At 47.5% G+C, this 23013-nt stretch overlaps 1 protein-coding gene across 29 annotated transcripts in view; it reads right to left on the bottom strand.

Moving 5' to 3' along the window:
- WDR62 (WD repeat domain 62) overlaps positions 1 to 23013 on the bottom strand; it is a 47358-nt gene that overhangs the window by 21352 nt on the left and 2993 nt on the right. For 16 of the 29 annotated variants that reach the window (XM_005596184.4, XM_023649603.2, XM_070224113.1 and 13 more), the window contains exons 2-12: positions 22400 to 22491; positions 21677 to 21739; positions 17585 to 17642; positions 17180 to 17350; positions 16187 to 16324; positions 15580 to 15762; positions 13858 to 14018; positions 12301 to 12490; positions 3281 to 3418; positions 1613 to 1791; positions 34 to 125 (exon numbers count right to left, since the gene is read on the bottom strand). In XM_005596184.4, the coding sequence (XP_005596241.1) occupies positions 34 to 125; positions 1613 to 1791; positions 3281 to 3418; positions 12301 to 12490; positions 13858 to 14018; positions 15580 to 15762; positions 16187 to 16324; positions 17180 to 17350; positions 17585 to 17642; positions 21677 to 21739; positions 22400 to 22491 (1465 nt within the window). Of the gene's footprint in view, positions 1 to 33; positions 126 to 1612; positions 1792 to 3280; positions 3419 to 12300; positions 12491 to 13857; positions 14019 to 15579; positions 15763 to 16186; positions 16325 to 17179; positions 17351 to 17584; positions 17643 to 21676; positions 21740 to 22399; positions 22492 to 22594; positions 22730 to 23013 lie in introns of all 29 variants that reach the window. The other 13 variants (XM_070224101.1, XM_070224120.1, XM_070224121.1 and 10 more) reach the window with 1 other exon arrangement.

The raw sequence follows: 23013 nt of genomic DNA, 5'->3' as shown, positions 1-23013 counted from the left end.
GGCCAGTCCCCTGCGGCCCCCACGTGGGCTCACCCGTCTCGGGCTTGGAGTACTCCAGGCACAGCACCTCGGCGTCGTGGGCCTCCACCTTGACCAGCTCGTCCATGAAGTGCAGCTCGTGGATCCTAGGGGAGACACACTGCCTACTGTCCCCTGCCCGGAGCCCCCACCCCTCAGCCCCAGGCGCTCTGCCACTGCTGGAAAGGTCAGAGCAGCCAGGTAGCCAACATGGAGAACCCCCTACCCTGGCCAACTAGTGTAGAGACGCCCAATCGCTCTTCTCATTTAGAAACCTGCCATCTGGAAGGAAGCAGGGCCAAGCCTAGGAGCACCTCAGTGGGCACCCAGCCCCTTGCAGTTCCATGAGCCAGATCCATAACAGTCCCCTGGGGGAACAGGGGTTAGAGGCAGGGCTGAATCAGAGGTGGTTCCTGGGGGCGGGGCAGGGCCAGAGGTCATACTCAAGGATAGGACCTATGGGTGGGAACATTTGATTGGAATCTCTCATTCTTAAAGGGTCTCCAATCTAAACTTTTCTCACATTCTCTCCAAATGAAATCAAAGAGTCAACAAGTCAGCCTGGACTGAAATAAGGAACAGGCATCCCAGCTCCTCCACTCTCTTCCTGTGTGATCTTAGCCTAGCCACTCGGCCTCTCTTGCCTTGGTTAACCCACCTGAGGAGCTAGGAACAGCACTGACATCAGACGGTCAGTGGGAGGACTGAGTCAGTTGAGACAGCACTCAGGCCAGTGGCTGGCCTGGGGCAAGAGTGCTGTCCCAGGTTAGCTCCTGTCACCGCTTTTGCATTCACGGCAGAGCACTGTCACTGGGAGCAGACCACCAATACAGTCAGTTTGCCTCATGCAGTGACTGATATCAAAACAGTTGCCAGCATTTAAAAACCACAGAACTTCATAGAAAAAAACATCTGCACTTCCTGTTCTTCCTGGACAACGGGAAGAGACAACAACCTGCGCTGCTTGGGCTGCATGGTGGCCGCCCCTTTACGGGCACGTGGTCTACAGTTGCCCTGGTCCCTTCCATCCCTCAACAGCCTCTGCACCCAGGTCACAGCTTAAACCTGGTCCCTCTGACAGGGCTCATATTCGGCCACCACCTGCTGGGCTGTTAACACCCTGAAAAACCTCTGCAGAGTGGGTAAACAGCCTTAGCGCTCAAATGGCCCATCCTCCTGGCCCCCTCTCCCTGGGTCACCAGGAACCCCAAGCCCTGGCTGGCATCCTCTCTGATGGCTCAGCTGTGGTACCACGTGGCTGGTGAAAGTGTCACCCTTCCCCAGAGCCATGCAAGTTTGCCTGTCCACCCTGCAGGCAAAGTTCGCATGCCCCAGCTGCTGAGACCTGGTAGCTGCCCTGATCTCAGCCCTTCCAGAAGCTCTTTCTCAGCTGAAGCTCCCAAGACTGTCTGGTCACCAGATGGCTACTCACAGTTCCTCATTCCCAATGCATAACTGGAGGCGCCCAGGCCAGGCTGCTCCCCACCACCCTGAGCGTCTGAGCCTGAGCTAGGAGGTGCATCCTAGACACCGCCCTGAGCCCCCAAGCCCGGGCTGGGAGGTGCGCCCTAGACACCGGCCAGGGCCCACTTGCCTCAGATTTCCACTTCGGTCGCCTGAAGCCAAGTGCTGGCCGTCAGGACTGACCTGCATGACTCGCACCCCGGCCTTCACGTCCAGAGGTGTCCCATTCTCGCTCCCTCGGTCTGGGAAGTGGGACATGTCCTGCAGGTGCTGGATGTCGTTCTCCACATACACTACCTTCAGCAGGGTCTGCAGGAAGCAGGGCTGACATCAGTGCCACAAGAAACTCGGAAGCACCTCTGTAATTGTGTCTCCTGACAGCCAGTCTCCATTCTTTATTATTAACAGAACTCCAATTTTGACCTGGGAGCTTCACCACTCAGAACAACTGTTTCTGACCTCCTTTGCAGCTAGATGAGGCTGTGTGATTAAATTCTGGTCAATGAGATATAAAGCAAGTGCAAACCCTTCTGCTCCTTTTTCTCTGTCTGGCTGCCTGGAACTTGGATGTGATGACTAGAGCTCCGGCAGCCACACTGGATCACAAGGACAAGGGCCACTCCTTCAAAATGGCAGAGTGGAGAGCTGGAAGGCTCCTGGGTCTCTATGGACTTCCTGCAGCTGCAAAACACCCCAGAATGGTTACCTCCAGACTATTTATGAGTCATAAAACCAAACTTTTACCTCTTATTTTGGGTTTCACTATTGTGTGGAGCCAATGTATACGACAGATGCAGAGAAGATGGTAGTTTTGGGAGGGGCATAGTAAAGAAGCCCCTGTTAAACACACCCTGCAGGCATTATGGGCCTTTTTCGTCCCAGCCACACTTTCAGGTTTTCCAACTCACCAAGCTCTCTCCTACCTCAGGGCTTTTGCATAGGCTATTCCTTTGGTGCAGGACACTCTCCCCTCCCCTCTTTACTCCTCTCAATCCTCCATATCTCAGTTCAGTTGTCTCTTCCTCCAGGAAGGTGCCCCTGATGCCACAGATAAGATCAGATGACTCTGTTTTATGTCCTACTAGTACCTTGCAATTTTCTTTCGTGGTGCTTATCCCATTTGTGATTACATCAGAATCTGTGCAGTTATGGTTCACTGTCCGCCCCCTCACCCCCACTAGACTGTGGTGCCGCGAGGACAGGAGAAGGGTCTGTCTTAGACACTGACGTGTCCCCAGCGTGCAGCACAGACCTTCGTAAGCATCTGCAGAATAAGCGAATGCATGATTCAGGTCTCAGATCCTCAGCTCCCTCACTGTGCTGGCAACGCCATTCATTTCTTCAGCAAAGTGTCTTCTCCCCAACCTCTCTTCATGGCTCTCTCTGGGATCCTGCTAGCACCTGATCCAAGGCCCCACTGCGTGGCAGCTAGCTAGACAGGGGACGCCCCTGCCTGGTTGGGCCCATCAGGTGTTTTGCCAAGGAGTTCCAACTCGAGACTTGGGCAGCAATTTCATTCCCATTGAGTATGTCGGGCTGCCTAGAGTGGCTGTGTCCGCGCACACCTGGAGAGCAGGAGCTGATTGGCGGAGAGGACAGACTATCCCACCTCAGAAAGAGAGAAAGGGGGAGCGAGGAAGAGGAGAGTGGGAGACAGAGAGTAAGCTGCCTTGGTTCCTGATCCCGCCCTAATGAAGCCTAACGCCAAGGTCGCATGAGACTCCCTCCTGCCCGTACAGCCCAGCTTGAAGCAGGTCTCTGTTCCTCCGAAAAGATGGTTCCCAACAAAGCCACTCACATTACTGAAGATGTTTTTCTGCCAGTGAGAGTCAGGGCTGCTATCCATGTTCCAGAAGCGGATGGTGTTGTCTGAGGAACAAGTCAGAAAAGATCCTGATGGCAGACAAGCTCTCTGATCTTCAAACTCAGGATACACCTACAGTTCCCAGAGAACAAGGCAAAGGGCAACTTATTACAACCACTTCCGTGACAGCACCATGATACACTGTTGCATTCTGGTGAAAAAAAGTGAGCTGCTGATAAACAGGCATAGCACAATGCCTTCTAGGTTAAAAATAAACACGACAAAAAGGACACAAAATGCTGCCATATACTATCCATGCCCCATCTTCAGCCCAGGCCGTCAAACATCCCCACAAATACATTTCCAAGGAAAACGGGCAACTCAGTCAAAAATCACTAAGCATAAAAGGCAACAAGGTACCACGAGCAAAAAGCAGCAGAAACAACAGATCTAGCTTCAAATATTGGGCTTATCAGACAGAATATAAAATAGCTGTTTAATATGTTTAAAGAAACAAAAGAACTGTGACAAGATTAAAAGTATGAGGAGCCAAGCAGAAACTATAAAGAATAACTAAGCAGGGCTGAAAAAGAACAAAACAGAACTACTTCTAGAAAAGAAAAATAAAACATATTAAAAACCAAAGATTAGACACAGTTGAAAAGAAAATTAAGTGAATTGAAAGACAGAATTAAAGACATCATTCAGAATGCAGCTCAGAGAGACAACATATAAAGACATTTCAAAATACGGAAGACTGGGTGCTGAGAAGATGATGATAACAGCAGCTTAGATTTTTAATCCAAAATCCACACACAAAAAAGAGTAAGCAGGGGCCAGCCCTGTGGTCAAGTAGTTAAGTTCCTGTGCTCCGCTTTGGTGGCCCAGGGTTTCACTGGTTCAGATCCTGGGGGGGCACCTGGCATTGCTCATCAGGCCATGCTGAGGCAGCATTCCATGTAGTCCAGCCAGAAAGACCTACAACTAGAATATACAACTATGTACTGGGGGGCTTTGGGGAGAAGAATAAAAAAAATAAAAATAAAATTGGCAACAGATGTTAGCTCAGGTGCCAATCTTTTTTTTTTTTTTTTTTTTTTTAAAAAAAGAGTAACTAGACAGCAAAACCAAAATCCATGGACAACATTTACAGACTAACTAGGTGACAAGATAGTCCCATAACTCCCAAATACAAACAGGTAGGGACAAGGTACCACCAGTCATAAGACCTACATGTTATCAACACGTATAGGGGAGAAAGCAGAGAGAAGCAATGAGGCATCTGACAGACCCAGGAACAGGATGACCGCAAAGTAGGCAGCAAATACTCAGTGGAAAGCACAATGGGCCAGAGAGAATAGAGCTGAAACTGGGAGGGTTTTGTCCACTCCAACAGAGGTTGGGAGCAAGGGCTGGGCAGCAAGGTGTGAAGGGGCTGGAGCAGCCAAGGCCCTGTGAACTCTGGAAACCGATCTGCCGGGGCTCCCTTCCAGGACAAGGCTCCACCCTGGGGAAACTGCTGAGAGTGGAAACAGAATTGATCAGGACGAGACAGGAGAGACAAAGGAAAGGGGAGGTTCAGATATAAGTAGAAACGTAACATAAATCAGAACATAATAAGGAAATATCAGAAAGCAACCTGCCCTATTTTTGAACAATACAAACTAAGAGACGATGAGTTCTTTCTTGTGAAGTTAGAAAACCTGTCCTGAACCACACCAACTTCTAAAACTTCAGAAAAACTAGCACATAAAAATCAACAACAAAAAAAGAACCAAGGTCAAGTCCCAAAGTTACTCTTTAAAACAAAAGGAAAGAAAGTAAGCACATCATAAAGACACTTTTATAAACAGATCAGAACTCTAACTTACTATTTCAAAAAGAGCTAAAAGATACTAAGAAAATGATCTAAGATATGAAAAAGAACCTAAATGATAACTACAAAAACTCAGAGACAAAGCGATAGAATTGAAAGTTAGAAATAAACGCAGAAATCATTTCAGAAATAAAGGCCAAATTAGAAGGAAGCCAAGAGGGAATAAGCACAAAAGATAAGGTATTAAGAAAGGTGAAAAGGAGGAAATTATTAAAAATCAAAAAGAAACGGTGAAAGAGATAAAAGAATTCAAGAGAAAGTGACACATATTGAAGCTAGGCAAAGAAGATCCAATTTACAGATAACAGAAATTCCTGAAGAAAACCAAATCAAAGTCACAGAAAAAAACACAAAAATCTATAATTCAAGAATATGTCTACCTATAAAAACCAACACCAAGATGTACTCTAGAGTAAAATTACTAGGCTTGAAAGAAAATGAAAGAAATCCTTCGGACTTCCAGGCAAAAAACAGGCAGTGACTTACAAGGCGAAGAAAGACATCAGACATTTCAATAACTGTAAGAAAATGGAGCAACATATTTAAGATAGATAGGAAGGAAAACGTGAGCCAATAGGCTGGCCCAGTGGCATAGTGGTTAAGTTCATGTGCTCAGCTTCAGCAGCCTGGGATTTGTGGGTTTGGATCCTGGGTGCAGACCTACACACTACTCATCAAGCCAGGTTGTGGTGGCATCCCACATACAAAATAGAGGAAAACTGGCACAGATGTTAGCTCAGGGACCATCTTCCTCAATCAAAAAAAAAGAGGAAGATTAGCAACAGATGTTAGCTCAGGACCAATCTTCCTCACCTCCCCCCCACCCCGAAAAAATAGTGAGCCAAGCAATTTTTTATCCAGCAAAAGTGATTTTCAAGTATAAAGGGCAGGGCCAGCCCCGTGACTGAGTGGTTAAGTTTGCATGCTCTGCTTCAGTGGCCCAGGGTTTAGCCAGTTCTGATCCTGGGTGTGGACATGGCACCGCTCATCAAGCCATGCTGAGGTAGCATTCCTCACATCACAACTAGAAGGACCCACAACTAAAGTGTACAACTATGTACTGGGGAGATTTGGGGAGAAAAAGCAGGAGAAAAGAAAAAAAGATTGGCAACAGTTGTTAGCTCAGGTGCCAATCTTTAAAAAAAAAAAAGGATAAAGGGCACAGAAAAAAGATTATCATAATGCAAAAACTCAGGAAATAGTGTCCCCATGAACTGTTCCTGACAAATCTACTAAGAATGAGCTTCAGATAACAAAAATGACTAGAGAGACATCGACACAAGGAGATGAGGATTAAATATATAGTCGCTTGTGGAATTAAGAATAAAGGAGGATCAAGGGACATCACCAAAAATGGCAAAGTGGGAACTCCAAAACGCTGTCTCTCCACCAAAACAACCTTAAGCTGGCAAAACTGCCAGAATCAACTTTTTCAGAACTCTGGAATCTAACTTATAATAACCAGGGGAATGCTTAATGAGGAAAGAAGCTGCTGAATTTTGGCATTTAAGAAAATCGCTGACAAATCATGGCTGACCACTAAGATAACGGAATAGAGACTTCAGTGCCCACATGTGACACATGACAATAACACAATCTTTACAAAAATAGTTTAGAAAAGTCAGTAAGCAAACAATTACAACCCATAACAAGCTCTGGGGAGGAGGAGAATATGATTTCCAGAGTTATCACATTATAATATTAAAAATACCAGTTTTTAACGAAAAATATGAGACAGGCATGCAAAAAATGAATAGTCCATTCACAGGAAAAAACAAATTAACAGAAATTGCTAACTAACAGAAACCGAAGAAGCCGAGATTGGACTCATTAGACAAAACCTTTAATCAATTGTCTTGCATATTCTGAAAGAGATCAAGGAAATTGTGTCCAAGAAATAAGGAGAATAATATCTCATCAAGTAGGGAATATCAACAAAGAGATAGATCGCTTCTCGGCCTTTTGGCTAAGATCAAGTGTAATAAAGAGATAGAAATAATAAAAGGGAAGCAAATAGAAATCTGGAGCTGAAAAGTGTAACGACTAAAATAAAAAATTCACTAGGGCTCAACAGTGGATTTGGATTTGACAAGCAGAAGGAAGAATCAATGAAGCCGAAGATCAATTGAAATTACGTAGTCCAAGGATCAGAGAGAAAAATGTATAAACAAAAACGAACAGAGCCTAAGTTACCTACGCAACACCATGGAGAATATGAACATACACACTACGGGAGTCCCAGAAGGAAAGCAGAGAAGGAAAGGGGCAGAAAAAACATTTGAGGAATGGCCAAAACTTCTCAAATTTGATAAAAGACATGAATCAACACATTCAAGAAGCTCAAAAAGCTCCAAGACAAACTAAAAGAGATCCACATCAAGACACACCACAAATTAGTGAAAGCCAAAGCCAAAGGGAAAATCTTGAAGGCAACAAGAGACAAGCAACTCATCCTATACAAAGGATCCTCAATAGAATTAACAGTTGATTTCTCATCAGAAATCATGGAAACCAGAAGGTAGGGGGACAACATTTAAAGTTAAAAGAAAAAACTGTCAACCAGGAATTCTCTATCTGACGAAACTATCCTTCAAATGGAAGGCGAAATTAAGACTTCACAGATGACAAAAGTTGTGGGAATTTGTCGCTAGGAGACCTGCCCTACAAGAAATGCTAAAGGGAGTCCTCCAGGGTTAAGTGAAAGGACATGAGACAGGAACTTGAAGCCATATTAAGAAATAATGAACACTGGTGAGAGTAATTATATAGGTAAATATAAAAGCCACTATTATTGTGTTTTTTGTTTGTAACTCTTCTTTTGCTGTATGATTTAAGAGACAAAGACATAAGACAATAATTATAAATCATTGTGAATGGGTATACAATGTATAAAGATTTAATTTGTGACAATAACAACATAAAGGGAGGGACAGAGCCATATAAGAGCAGAGCATGTGCATACTACCAAAGAAAGGTTAGTATTACTTCAAACTAGTTTGTCAAAAATTTAAGATGTCAATTATAATCCTCCAGTAAAAAAATAACTTTAAAATATACAGGAGAGGAAATGAAAAAAAAAAATGGAACACTACAAAAAATTAAACACAAAAGAAAGTAGTGATGGGAGAATTAAGGAACATAAAAGATATAAGATAGAAAGCAAATAGCAAAATGGCAAGAGTGAATCCTGCCTTATGAATAATTACTTTAAATGTAAGTAGATTAAACTCTCCAACCAAAAGGAAATAAGTGGCAGAATGCATTACAACAAAGATCCAATTATACGTTGTTCATAAGAGACTCACTTTATATCCACAGACACATAGAGGTTGAAAGCGAAGGTATGGAAAAAGATAATCCACACAAATGGCAACTAAAAGGGAGCTTCGGGTATCTATAGTAGTGTCAAACAAAATAGACCTTAAGTCAAAAATGTTACAAGTGACAAAGAAAGACATTATACATTGATAAAAGGGTCAATCATCACGAAGATATAACAAGTATAAATACAGACTCATCTAACAACAAAGACCCAAATACATGAAGCAAAAGCTGACAGAACTGAAGGGGGAAATATACAGTTCTACGATAATAGTTGGAGACTTCAATATTCTTTCCGTAAACAGACATATAAAGAATATTCCACCAAAGGGGCCAGAGCGGCCAAGTGGTTAAGTTCATGTGCTCCACTTCAGCGGCCCAGGGTTTCTCCAGTTTGGATCCTGGGCGTGGACTTGGCACCGCTCACCAAGCCATGCTGAGGCGGCGTTCCACACAGCACAACCAGAAGGACCTACAACTAGAATATACAACTATGTACTGGGGGGCTTTGGGGAGAAGAAGAAGGAAAAAGATTGGCAACAGATGTTAGCTCAGTGCCAAGCCTGAGAAAAAAAAGAATATTCCACCTAATAACTGCAGAATACACATTCTTTTCAAGTGGACATGGAACATTCCCCAGAAAAGACCATATATTACATCACAAAATAAGTCTCAATAAATTTTAAAAAACTAATCACACACTATTCTCTGACCACAACGGAATGAAACTACAAATGAATAACAGAAGGAAATTTGGAGAATTAACAAATACAGCCACGCACTGCATAATAATGTTTCGGTCAGTGACAGACCACATAGACGACAGAGATCCCATAAGATTAGGAGCATAGAGCCTAGGTGTGTAGTAGGCTATACTGACTAGGTTTGTGTCAGTACACTCTGTGATGTGTTCATACAATGACGAAATTGTATAACGACGCATTTCTCAGAACGTATCCTTGTGACTGACTGACGCATGACTGTACATGGATATTAAACAACACACTCTCACACAACCTATGAGTCAAAGCAGAAATCAAAAGAGAAATCACAAACACTAAAATGGCTATAATTTAAAAAAAAAAAGGAAAATAACCAGCGTTGGCAAAGATGTGGAGAAACTGGAACCCTTATACATTGCTGGTGGGAATGTAAAACGGGGCAGCTGCTGTGGAAACGTTAGGCGGTTTTTCAAAAAGCTAAACACAGAATTACCATAGGACCCAGCAATTCCACACTTGGGTATACACTCAAAAGAATTAAAAACAGATGTTTAAAAAAGCTTGTACAGGAATGTTCACAGCACCATTCACAATAGCCAAAAGGTGGAAAGAACCCAAGTGTCCATCAGCTGATGCAGAGATAACCAAATGTGGTGTTATCCATACAATGGAATATTCTTCAACCTTAGAAAAGAAGGAAATACTGATAGATGCTACAACATGGATGAACCTTGGAAACATTACGCTAAGAGAAAGGAGCCAGACATACAGTTCACATATTTTACGATTCAATTTATATGAAATATTCAGAACAGGCAAATCCATAGCGACAGAAAGCACATTAGTTGTTGCTAGGGGCTGGGGGAATGGGAATGGGGAGTGATTGCTTAATGGGTAGAGTTTCCTCCTGGAGTGATGAAAATGTTCCAGAAACAGATAGTAGTGATGGTTGCAAACACTGTGAATGTACTAAATGCCACTGAATTGTACATTTTAAAATGACTTAATTGGTAAATTTTATGTTACGTATATTTTACCATAATATATATGTACACTTATACCCCCCAAAACAAATGGAGTCAAAAGGGAGAGAATATAGTATTAGTGACTACACAATCGGATCATATAGACACAGTTCAATTATTTTTAAGATTGGGGGAGAATGGAGAGAACATATGCAAAAAAAATTGTTTTAATTGTTTTCCAAATTGAGTACTTGTCCTTCTTAGACTGTTGTTTGTATAATGCTGGAACAAGTAAATGACTAACTGTGGATATTCTAATTCCTCCATCCCCTACGTCTTTGAGAACTAGGATCCTGGAAGGATCAATCCAATGGCTATGAGCATCTCCAGCACCCAGACTGTACTGTGAAATACCAATATGAACTGGAAAAAAACAAACTAGGACTTCCTCAAAAAATGGCTGATTCCGGGTCTGGGACAGGAAATGTACGAGATGAGGCTGGAACATCTCATCTCAGATAGTAAGGTAGTTATCAGACTATGCAGGTCATGTTCAAAGGACTCAAGAGCCAACTTGAAGAGGCTCCCACTGGTCAAAGATGGGACAATTTGAGCTCCAATAATGTTAATAATTGCAATGGATTAAAATATATCCAATATATTTAAATATATGAGTTTATAATGATATTAAATAAAAACAACTAGTTACCTTTAGAGGCAGGGAACCAATTCATTATCTTGCAAACTGGTAAATAAAGGGAAAGAATCAAGCATCTATCCTGCCTTTCCTATATGAAGTATACCACTGGGTGACCAAATGGTAGATGAGGGGAAGTGTCTCTTCATATTAGTAGTCCAACTAACAAAAAGAAATGATAGAATTAGAATAGCACCATATTGCAGGCCCCAATGAATAAATGGATCTAGGCATTAAGCATCAACAGTTGCCAACAATAATCGATAAACTGTACATTTTTGTGTGTTCGGTTTTCTAGTTCTGTTTTATTTAAAAAAATATGAAAGAGAGAGAGAGATAGGACATCAGAGTTATAGAAGAAGAGAGAGAAAGGGATAGAGGCAACTCTTAAATAGGTACTGGCTGAGAATTTTCCAGAACTGACAAAAAGATCCATCCACAGATATTTTTGTTGAGGATATACATATATAATAGGGAGATGCAAAGAAATGAACTGAAATACTAAACTGAAAACAAGAGTGACAGTGAGAGAGAGCAGGATTGGGGAGGGGTGGGGAGGTGATCAAAATAGATGTTAGCTTTATCTGTAATATTTCAGCTTTTTTAAAGAATATATTTATATACAAATTTTAAAAATTATTTTAAAAACATTCTTGTTAAGTGAGAAAAGTGCTATCAACAGAAACATCAGATCCACAAAGGCAGATGGATTCAAGCAGTCAAAGGGCTGAATAAGCTTATTCAAGAGAAGTCATTTCTCACAATCCTGAATTGGGCCACTGACAAACATTCCTAGCAGTAAGAAATTTCCAGCAAAAAAAAAAAAAAAAAAGTAGATATGATTCTTTCTCTACCAGTTGTCTTATCTGTAAGGAGTACTTAGAGCAGCTTCAGAGAATAAAGAATGCCCACGGAGTCATTCTCAGAAAATAAAAACTTCTTCAACACTTAAAAAAGAAAAAGCACTACACTCCCCAAATGGCCTCCTGTGCAGCTCTCTGAGGCACACATGCCCCTGCTCCTGGACCTTCGCTCTTCCTGTTCTCCCTGGTGGTCACTAGCCTCAGTCCCTAACTCCCTGGAGGTCTCTGCTTGAATGTCACATCCTCAGAGAGGCCTCCTAAATCATGCTCCTCTCCAGAACAGCACACACCACTCCCCTTTCCCCTCTGCTGCTTTAGCTTTCTCAGAGAGGTACTGCTACTTGGCATATTATGTACTGATGATGTTTACGGGTTGACTCTCCCACCCAAATGCGAACTCCACGAGAGCAAGACTTTTGTCAGTTTCTTTCCCAGTTGTGTCCCCAGCACCTGGCACATAGTAGGGGTCCACGAGTATCTTTTGAAGGAATAGCTGAATGGGTTTCCCAAACTCTGCGGAAACCCCAATTGGGGCTGAGCAAGGGCGGGGGGAGGATAAGCGGGGCTCACCTCCACATTCCAGACGTAGGAGCTGTGGAAGAGCTCCGACCACATCTTGCCTACTTTGTTGATGTCTTTGACATCCCAGATGTAGATGCTGTGGTCTTTATACACGCAGGACAGCCACTGGTGGATGGGGTCGAAGGTCAGCGCCACTGTATCTGGGTAGACTGCTTCTGCCTTCCTGTGGAAGAGGAAGCTAACAAGGCCACACGAGTCATCAATCACCATCAATGTCACTGTGAGTAGTAACAGCTGCCTCTGTGACACTCCAGCTGTTTTATGCCTGGCAATGCCATGGTAGTCCATCTCTCCCACTCCAACTCCACTTCTCCCTTTCCTCTTCCTTTGTTTTGCTTCTAATAGAGATTGTAAACTGGAAGCTTCTGCTTGGCCCTGAGAGCATTTGAATTTTCGACTCCAGTTAACACTTCTTTCCCCTCATTTCACCCAACCCAAGCTTTGTCCTCCCTGAGCAAGGAAGGGTAATGGGCATATACTCAGGCTGTCTCTCTTGTCAGCCCCACCAAGACACGATCAAAACTCCGTGGGGCCTCCTCACAATGGCTACAGTGTACTGAGCACCTCCTGTGTGCCGAGTAAGAGCTTTAGCTGCAATGAATCCCCACGACCTCCATGAGAGGCAGGGGCTATATTTTACAGATGAGGAAACTGAGGCACAGGTTGATACACTGACCTGCCCGAGGGCACATGGCAGAAGGTGGCAGACTGGGCAGCCTGGCTACTATAGCACACCACTGTCTGTGGGTTGCTGACCCACTCTCTCTTTCCTTTGGGACAGCCAGTTGCCCCCTCTAGGCTCTCTCTTAGAAAATGTACCCAGGAGCTAATGTCCAGCAATCTACTAAGAGGCGGCCCCAGGTATCCAGCACCTCCTGGTTAGGAAGCCCCCTACCCCACAAAACAGACTCACAACAAAGGGGAAGACAGGCCACAGCTCAGCGCTTCCACCCGCTCTCAACGTGGCAGCCAGAGGATCTAATGCTCAAGGCCTGACCATGTAATGCCAACGCCTGAAACCCCCACTGGCCTCCCAGGACCTCAGAATAGACTACACGCTCCTCCCGGCAGCCTCCGTCACTGCTCACACCTGTCTCCTACCACCCTCCCCTGGCATACTGGACTCTGCCACATGGCCCCTAGCTGTTCCCACAACATGCCAAGCCCAGCGTGCTGTCCCCTTAAGCCTTTCCACATGCTGTCAGGACCCAGCTCTCCACACAGCTGGCTCCTTGTCACCAGAGAGGCTTCCCCTGGCCACCCAATCATCACAGCCCCACCCCCAGGCACTCTCCTTTCTGAGTCCCTCCTTTATTTCACCAAAGTGTTTATGACTATCTAAAATGATCTTATGTATTTGTTTCTCATCGAGCTCCCTCACTAGACTGCAGACTTCATGGTGGCAGAGCTTTTGCTGCCTCATTATAGCTGTATCCTGCTTCCAGCCCAGGGCTGGCCAGATAGGTAGACTGATCTGGAAGCATGGATGGACACCAGCAGACAGACTCTGGGTGGGCCCCTCTCCCTCCCCTTGTGGGGTAGTACCTGGGCTCCAGGCCCTGCGCCACGTCCACCCCGAGGTAGTGTGGCTTGGGCAGGTTGGCGAGGTAGTGCAGGCTGTGGGCCTGGAAGATGCGGACTATCCCATCTGTGCAGCCGCAGAAGATGAGCTCCTGGCTGACACAGAGGCAGGAAGACAAGGAGACCTGTGGGGGAAGAGGGGACCTAAGTGGACTTGGTGCTTTGCGTGGCCTGGTTCAGGGACATGGGGACTGACAGAACAGCCTTGGGCCTCCTGAGAAACCTTATAGTTTCTTGGGTCTGAAAAGCCCATTTTAGCAAATTCTAAGATATGTGAAGTCAGGATACAGCACACAGACAGTGTGGAAGGAAACATGCCGGCAGGCAGACAGATGCACGACCTGGGAGAGAGCTGTCGCTGCTATCTACAGAGGAAGTCAGCTGGGGGTGGAAAATACCTGTTTGGCAGGTTGTGACTTCAGGTAGGTCACTTGCAGTAACAGGGCTGAAATCGAGCTTAAATTTTATTTCCTACTGCTCAAAAACAACTTCATAGATCACGCTTAATAGCAGCATAGAAAAACGTTTCTGTACACAGGAAGACACGCAGACAGAAGGGGCAGGAAGTGCAAGACGTCCTGAGATAGATTACGGGAGTTTTCCCAAAGCCAGAGGGACTAAATTTCTGAGTTGTTTAGATGCTCAGGGACTAAACAGCCATCTGTCAAAAGCTTCTGCCTTGCTTAAAAGTTGCATAAGTTCTAGCAAGAGGATTCAAATAAAAAAAAATGATATTTAACCACCTAGGAAAGACAGATAAAACTCAGAATTCTTCCCCATGCCTGATACCACGCCATTAACCCTAAAGGTGAGCTCTGGAGGGGAGTCACAAGAGCAGGAACAGAAAAAGGAGGGACCCGCCATGCTCCTGCTGATGGCCAGACAGGCATCCAATCTTGGAATGGGGAGACAGCTTGGACTCAAACCCTCAGATCTCCAAGAAAAGTGGTTCTGCAATTTATTGATATACCATCCTTTAGTTTAAAATGTTATGTACTTTGTATAGCCTTTTCTGACTGAAAAATTAAATCAATGATCCTTTAGATTAAAAAAAAAATGGGGCTGGCCTGGTGGTGCAGTGGTTAAGTGCGCATGTTCTGCTCTGGCGGCCTGGGGTTCGCCGGTTCGGATCCCAGGTGCGGACATGGCACGGCTCGGCAAGCCATGCTGTGGCAGGCGTCCCACATATAAAGTGGAGGAAGATGGGCATGGATCTTAGCTCAGGGCCAGTCTTCCTCAGCAAAAAAAAAAAAAAAAAAAGGAGGAGGATTGGCAGCAGATGTTAGCTCAGGGCTAATCTTTCTCAAAAAAAAAAAAAAAAAAGTAGACCTCCCATGCCAAGAGTGGTCAATGAAAAGACGTGTAAACTGGATCAAAGAGTGATGGGGAAGTAATCGTAACCTTGATCCCCGTTACAGGGTACCCGGCACTGTGCTAAGTCCCTTATATGTGTTATCTCATGTGACTCCCTTATCAATTGTGAGATAAGGCAGCAGTATTGCCATCTTACAGATGAGGAAACTGAGGCTCAGAAAGGGAAAGTCACTCACTGGAGTTGCACAAGTAGAATCTGAAGACAAACCCAGAGCTGGTGCGATCAACTACCAGGCAGGAACACTGCTGAGTGTCCCTGGAGACACGTCATGGGAAGTTTCCCCCACTGAAGGCAGAGGGGGAGGGGGGTACCTTTAGGTTGATCCACTTCTCTAGTACCCTCTTCTCGTTGAACTGGCAGAGGAGGCCCGAGTAGGACACACAGAAGGCATTGCCTGCCATCCGGCCCCGGCCACAAGCCACACCACAGAAGACGTTGTTGTGCAGCTCACCCAGGATGCCTGAGCGCCCCACGAGGGGCACCGTGCCCGTCACCTGGAGGCACAGCAGAGCACAGTGAGAAACCGTCCACAGGGCCCAGCCCCCAGCAAGGTCCCACTGGGCCTCTCATGAGCAGAAGATACAACACAGCCAAACAGAGGACTCCAAGAAACTCCTCCAAGTGGAGGAGAAGGGAGGGAAAAACAGAACACACACTTCCAGGCAGACTGGCTGGAAGGCGGCAGTCCAGGAACAAGGTCTGGCCCCGGAGTCGGAGCACGGAGGGCGTCGGGGGAAGTGTCCCAGCAGGGCCTGCCAGTCAGCACCTGGAGAGCAGGCTCGGAGGCAGAAGCGGACCCCTGAGAGGCCGGACACCTCTGAGACCACTGCCCCCAAATCTCAGGTAGAAACAGGAGTCCATGCTGTCCCTGATGGTTTCTCCCCGGGCCTGGCTGGGGTGGCAGGGACAGAAACTCACCTTTGCCTCAGTGGAGACTTCCAAGAACCAGAACCTCACATGCCGGTTCCCAACGGTGACAAAATAGCTGCTGTCCTCGGAGAAGGAGAGGGCGATAACTCTGCATGAGACCTTGTTGGAAGCCACCAAAATGCCTTTCTGAAAGAAGCAATACAGAGAAGTTCATGCCAGTAGCCACCTGACCAGACTGTCCACGGCTCTGCCCTCAGCCCTGCCTCTCCGACTCTCCCTGCTCCAAGTCCGTCTTCCCTGGGCCCTCCTGGGAGCCACTTTACGGGGCAACCTGTGTGTGGCACTCTCCTCATTCCCAATACAGAGGAGACTAAGCCTAGGAAGGTTTCCATATGAGACTAAGTTCCAGAGCTCTCCTCAAGAGTCCAAGCTCTGCAACCCACACACGGTGTCGAGGACAGTCACAGCTGGGAGGAAAGGATGACACAACCCATGGCTACCACACACAGGGCTCACTCTGGGCCCTGCTGAGCCCTTCACAGGATAACTCAGGGAATCCCCTCAACAGCCCTATAAGGGAGGTGCTTCTCCCTCAGCTCGGCTAGGCTCAGAGTGGGGATGTCATGTGCTCAAGGTCACACAGCAGACTATGAGCAGAGCCAGAACTTGGCAGCCACTTCTGCTGATTCCAAGGCTTCCCCGAGCTGTTCCAAAGTCCAGCCTTCATATTGACTCATTGAATTCTCACAATTCAGGGAGGCAGAGACATCTATATTCATTGTACAGAAGAGGAAACAGACTCAGGGAGGGTGGGTCACTTGCTCAAGGCCACGGCTGGTCAACATAAAAATAATTATATAATCCCACTAGTTGGGAGTTTGTCATTTGCCCTACAGAAGTGCCTAGAACAGGGAGCAGCACGTGGTGGGTGCTCAATAAAGATGTGCTGGGTAAGCGAGTACTTTGCCAGATTATCTCATCTAGTTCTCCAAGGCCTGAGACTCAGGCTGCCCGCCCCGACGCCCACGAGCTGGCTCTCACCTTCCAGTCCCAGACGTTGAGCACCATATCGTGCTGGTAGCCCATGGACACGATGTGCTTCATGTTGGGGGAGAAGGCCACACAGGCCACGCCGTATTTGTGGCCCAGCATCTCTGCCACCTGACTCTTCTCATCCACGTCCCAGATGCGCACGGCAGGCCTGTGCCCGTTCTGGGGAAGGTGGGGCCATGACTGCTGCTGGCTCTGCTCCAGGCAGGTCTAGAGGGGCTGTCAGGGCTGACGGTGGCATTGCGCCAGGGTGGGCCCAAAAAGCTCCCCCCGAATCTGCCACAGGGCTTTTCTGTCCCAGGAAGGAGCTCTTCCAGGGACTCCGCAGGCCTGCTGGGCACAGAAGGAATGGCCCCAAGACCCCTCCCTACCCACTCAATCATGGTCACAACTCACCTCCCCCGTCACTATGTACTTCCCATCAGGGGAGAAGGCCAGAGCACTCAGAGACTTCCTGGGGACAAGGAAAGGGGTTGACCACTGGTCCCACTGAGGGGGCAGCCAGACCCCAGCCTGGCTGCGCTCACAGCACTCTGCCCACTCTCACTCCCAAAGAGGCCAGAGAGGTGAGCGCCAGCTGCTCCCACAGAGCCCGTGCAGCCTCTGTGCCTGCCCGCACACAGCACTTCCCTGCATTCCCTGTGGCCAGGAGGAGTGGGTGCAGTCCAGGGGATGGGTGCTTTGTAAAAGCAAGGCCCCTTCCTCCCGGAAGCCCCAAATCCAGATGGGGTGGACACTGTAGGGGGCCCTCCTTCCTCTCCCTCAGCAGGGGTGGGCTCTAAGACCCCATCCACCCTCTAACCCTGAGAAATTCAGATGTAGGAAATATACAGATCTGGCCTGTGGGGTGGTGCTGAAGGGAGGACCCCACAGACATCGTGCTGAGACAGCCTGCAGCGTGTGCGCCACTGCCAAACACTCAGGTGTTCTGGAAAACACGTAAACAACCAGCATGTCTCTGATACTCCCAGGGAGCCCGCACAAGGCCTCAATGACCGGACTAGTTTGCACGCTTTTTGGGCAGCAAGTTTCACCATTCCAAAACTGTTGTTTTTTTCTCTCCTTCTTCTCTTTTAATCCTGTTTGTACCTCTGTTCTTTAACAGTGTAGTAATTGCCTCCCTCACACGAGTAAACTGGCATGCAGAAAACTAAGTGAATGCTTCTGAGTGAATCTCTGACAATCTCACAGAACACTGATCACATCAACTCAGGCCTCTGGTGGCTTCCTAAGGCTCCTTACCGTAGCAGACAAGGGGGCCGCCTAGGCAACACCACTCGCCCCCCCTCCCTCACTGACGGACTCCCAGTTTTCACCGGGATAGCACCATCCCCAGCTAGAGTGTACTTCCTCACCTCTCTCGCAGCTGCACAGGCACAGCTACGCGGCTGAGTCTAGCTAAGGAGAGGTAAGCTGAAGTGCTCTGTGAGACTCTCAGAAAAGTTTCTCAAAGGGAACGTTCTGCCTTGCTCCCCACTCGTTCCCCTTCTGAAATGAAGACAGGACAGCCAGACTCCATCTTGGACCATGAGGCGACCTCAAGAACAGAAGCCTCACAGTAAGCGTGGCACAGAATGACAAAAGGAGTGGGGTCCCTGTTACTCGCAGAGACACCAGCCCCCTGGGTGCCTGCCTCCACCTTAGGTGCAGGAAGAGCACATCCTTGTGTTCTAAGCCACACTTGTGGGGTTTCTGTAGCCTGCAGCTACTCCTAACCTGTCGCACGCCCCGACCCTGTGCCCAGCCCTCTGCCAAATGCCGTGAGGGCATCACTGCACTGACTCCTCACACATGCTCCGTGAAGCCAGGACTCTCGTTAGCCAGTTCTGAGGTGCGGAGACCTCAACACAGGGAGGTGCCCTGGCCAAGTTGACCTCACCAGACAGGGCAGAGCCCTGGCCTCTAAGCCCGTATTAGAATTCCCTGGGGAGCTTCTGAAAAACGTCAAAGCTGTGCTGAGACGAGTGAGTGAAAGTTTGGTGAGGAACAGGGAAATATTTGCAGTTTCAGAGGAGCTTCCCCCAAGCTACTCACTGATTACAAGGGGGAAAAGAGCAGCTTCACGGGGGAGAAGCCTGGCAGACACCATCTTAACCAAGAGCTCAAAGGAAACACCACCAGTCAGGGGAGAGATCAATGCTGTGCACTTCCTGAGAAGAACGCAGCACTCCTTCTGAGAACCTGAATCTATCTATGAGGAAACATCAGACAAACCCAACGTTGGGCCATTCTAAAGATACCTGGCCTGTACTCCTCAAAAGCGTCAAGGTCATGAAAGTCAAGAAAAGATGGAGGAATGGCTTCAGACTGGAGAAGACTGAAGAGACAACAAAATGCAATATGTGATTCTCAACAGAATCCTTCTGCTATATGTTCTTGGGACAAAGGGTGAAATGTGAATGAGGAGTAGATGGTAGTGATGTACCAATTTTAACGTCCTGATTTTGCTGAATGTACTATGGTTTTTAAGGATCCTGCCTTTTTTCTTTGCAGCAAATACACACTGGAGTACTTAGAAGTACAGGGACATCAAGTCTGCCACCTCCTCTCAAACGGTTCAGAAAAAAAGTAATGTGTATAGAGAATGATAAAGTAAATGCGGTAAAACGATCACATTTCGGAAACATGGATGAAAGGCGTACAAGAGCTCTTTGTACTATTAAGTCTGAAATTATTTCAAATATAAAAAGCTCAAAAATTGCCAATGCCCAGGCCTGGCTCTAGACTAACTGATTCAGCCTTCTGTGGGGCTGAGGCCCAGGGATCAGGGGGCTGAAACGCAGCCAGGGTGAAAACCTCCACACAGGCCACACCGCCTCCTAAGACAGACCCACCAGTGGTTGAGAGTGACACCTCCATGCCGCCTGCTTCAGATCAAGGTTATTTACTCCACTGTCTACAGCAACCAGGGAGGCAACAGGGAGGATGAGAGGAACTGGCCCAGGGGGCTCTGACAAATGCCACCAGACTCCAGCCCATCGTTGCCACAGGAGGAATGTGGGCCCCAGGGGCCAGAATCCCTCACTTTTCCAAAATGAGAGGGCATCTGGATTCCTGTGTAAAAAACTTTAAACGTTGTCAACTAGTCCAATCTTTCAGACATACTGTGTCAGACAAGTCCATGGGCCTCTAGTTTGCGACTGTTGCCAAGAAGTGTCTCAGCTGAGAAGACGTAGTGAACAAACACTTGAGCCAGGACTGGAATCCACCTCTGCCCTCACCACCAGGGACAGAACCCACAGCCAGGAGCCAAGGTCCAAGAAGCCCCTTCCAAGAGGGAATCTGTATCTGTCATGCCACGGGGACCTGCCATATCTTAAGGACTGTACCTTATGGACCATAAGGGAAGAAGAAAACTCACATCTTCGTCCACCTGGAGAACCAGGCCAAAGGAGCTAAGCTTGAGCTACACCACGGAGTGATATTTTTGCAGCATTTATGAAATAAATAATGGCAGTGGGGTGCCTCCCAAAGGTCACAACCCAATTGGGACCAAAGCCCCAGGACGACACAGTGATCAATCAGTCCCAAAGCAGACCCCAGGGCACCAACTGGGGCCTGCTCAGAACAAGGGCCTTCTCCAATAAACTGGCGGCTGGAGGATCCTTCTACAACCCAGATCACATTCATTCCTTCAGGAAACAATAAGTGCCATCCATGTGCTAGACACTGCTCTAAGGGAGAGGGACACAGGTTGAACTAAGACAAAGTCCTTGCCCTCAGAGAGCTCACACTGTGGAAAGCAGACTATGGAGGTCATCAGTGAGGAAATTGGACAGAACATCAGAAAGCAGAACATTTTGTGGAGAAAAGTAAAACAGAGAAGGGAGATAGCACATACTGGAGGGCTGCAGTGAGGAAAGCCGATCCCCAGCCTGTGAATGCCCAACAGTGCACTCTTTGCAACAGTATCCAACCCCCTTGCCAAGGCACGTGTGACGTGGCTTCAGCCTGTTCCAGCCTCATCTCCCCCTCATCCACACCTCCATTCAGGCACATGGATCCTTGGCTGTTCCTCAAACCCGAGATTCTCAGTTACTGCAGGGCCTTTGCTCTTGCTGTTCCCTCTGCCTGGAACGCTCTCCTCCCACCTTCACAGGGCTCACCCCCACACTTCCTGCAGGTCTCAGCCCCAGGGAGGCCTTCTCTGAGCCCTCTGATGTGGCTGCCCGCACTACTCTCTGCCCGCAAACCTGCCCTAACACATCCCATCATCTCCGCCACAGCAGTGGTCACAGTCGGCTAGTAATCTGCCGACTGGTTGAGTCTGTCTCCTCCACTGAGCTGTCAGCTCTACGAGAGCAGAGGCTCTCATCTCTTTGGTTCACTGCCGTGTCCCCAGCACCTGGAACAGTACCAAGCACGGAGCAGACCAATGGGTGAGTGAACGCGTGAGTCTCCCATCCGCAAGCACTGCCAGGCAACGTGTGGGGGGGATGTGCCAGGATGCTGGGCCCACCCCTACCCCATGCCCAGGCCCCAGCCTACCTGGCAGTATTAAAAATGTGCTGCTGCTTGTTCTCCTTGGGGTTCAAAATCACCACCACACAGCTGGGAAGAAAGAGGAACATGTGCCCAAACTCAGGGGAGTACTGGGGCCTAGGGACAATTCTATTCCCAACACAGGTGCCCACATATAAACAAGGCTCCCTCTGAACAGAAGATTCTCTGGTCTCTTCCTCCAGGTGTCTATGCTGAGAATTCTAGGGCACTTCACATTATTATTATTATTATTATTCTGTCACTAAACAGAAACCAAGACCTCTTCTGTGGAAATCATTCTGTCAGGCCCTGGGCTAATCAGACCTTACTTCCACAATCTCTTTAAATCCTCACAACTGCCAAGTGAGGTCAGAAGTCAGTCTCATTTTATAGACGAGGAAACTGAAGCCCAGAGAGAAGTCCTTTGCCCAGGGCCACCTAGCTGGTCAGGGACAGGGTAGGGATGGTCGGAAAGGGGCATATAGGGTGGAGTTGAGACACAAATCCAGGTTGCCTGCTATCGCAGCTTGGGTCTCAACCACCCGTCTTCCCCAGGATCGCTGCCACCCCCCACCTGCAGTCATGATGAGGCCTTCATGGCCCTCACTTCATACCAGGTACCAATCTAGACACAGATGGGCCCGTGGAATCCTCTCCACAGCCCTGAGAGGTCAGCAGCATTATCTGCATTCTGCAGGTGGACAAGCCAAAGCCCACCCATTCACTCACCCTGCCAGGTAGGCCACGTGGCCTGTGCCGGGGTCACAGGTTAGGCCATTGCTGTTCTGAGCTGTGATGCCGAGCACCTTCTCGAGTGACACCTGCAGGGAAAAGGCCCCAGTCAGAAGCACCTGCCCCAGCAGGGCCCAGTGGCACAGCTGCCTCAGCCACCCATTCAGATCCTGTTATATACACTACACTCACTGAGCTTCTAGTCATGCACCAGCAGCTCACACTCGTTCTCCTCAGTGTTCCTTTGACAAATACACAGTGCTCAGTGAAGGGCACAGAATGGTGAGGAAGAGAGACAAAACTCCATGCCCTGTTGGAGCTCACATTCTGGTGGTGATGAGATGGAGGACATGGAAAATGAACAGAACAAATATGTAAAATAAACGCCAGGCAATGACAGGAACAACAGAAAAAAACAATGCAGGGAAGGAAACTGGGAGCGTGGGGGAAGGGAGAACGCTTCCGTGAGGTGACATCTGAGGAAATCTCTAAGTATTTTACACAGATGAAAGACCTGGAACCCCACATCAACCCAAGGAAGAAGGCACCAATATCGGCCCTGTTTTACAGATGAGGACACTAAGGCCCAAGGTCCCAGCCCTGTGGAGTGG

Source organism: Equus caballus, chromosome 10, assembly GCF_041296265.1.
Source record: "Equus caballus isolate H_3958 breed thoroughbred chromosome 10, TB-T2T, whole genome shotgun sequence".
NCBI classification, from domain to species: Eukaryota; Metazoa; Chordata; class Mammalia; order Perissodactyla; family Equidae; genus Equus; species Equus caballus.
This window is presented reverse-complemented; position numbering and strand designations above follow the sequence as displayed.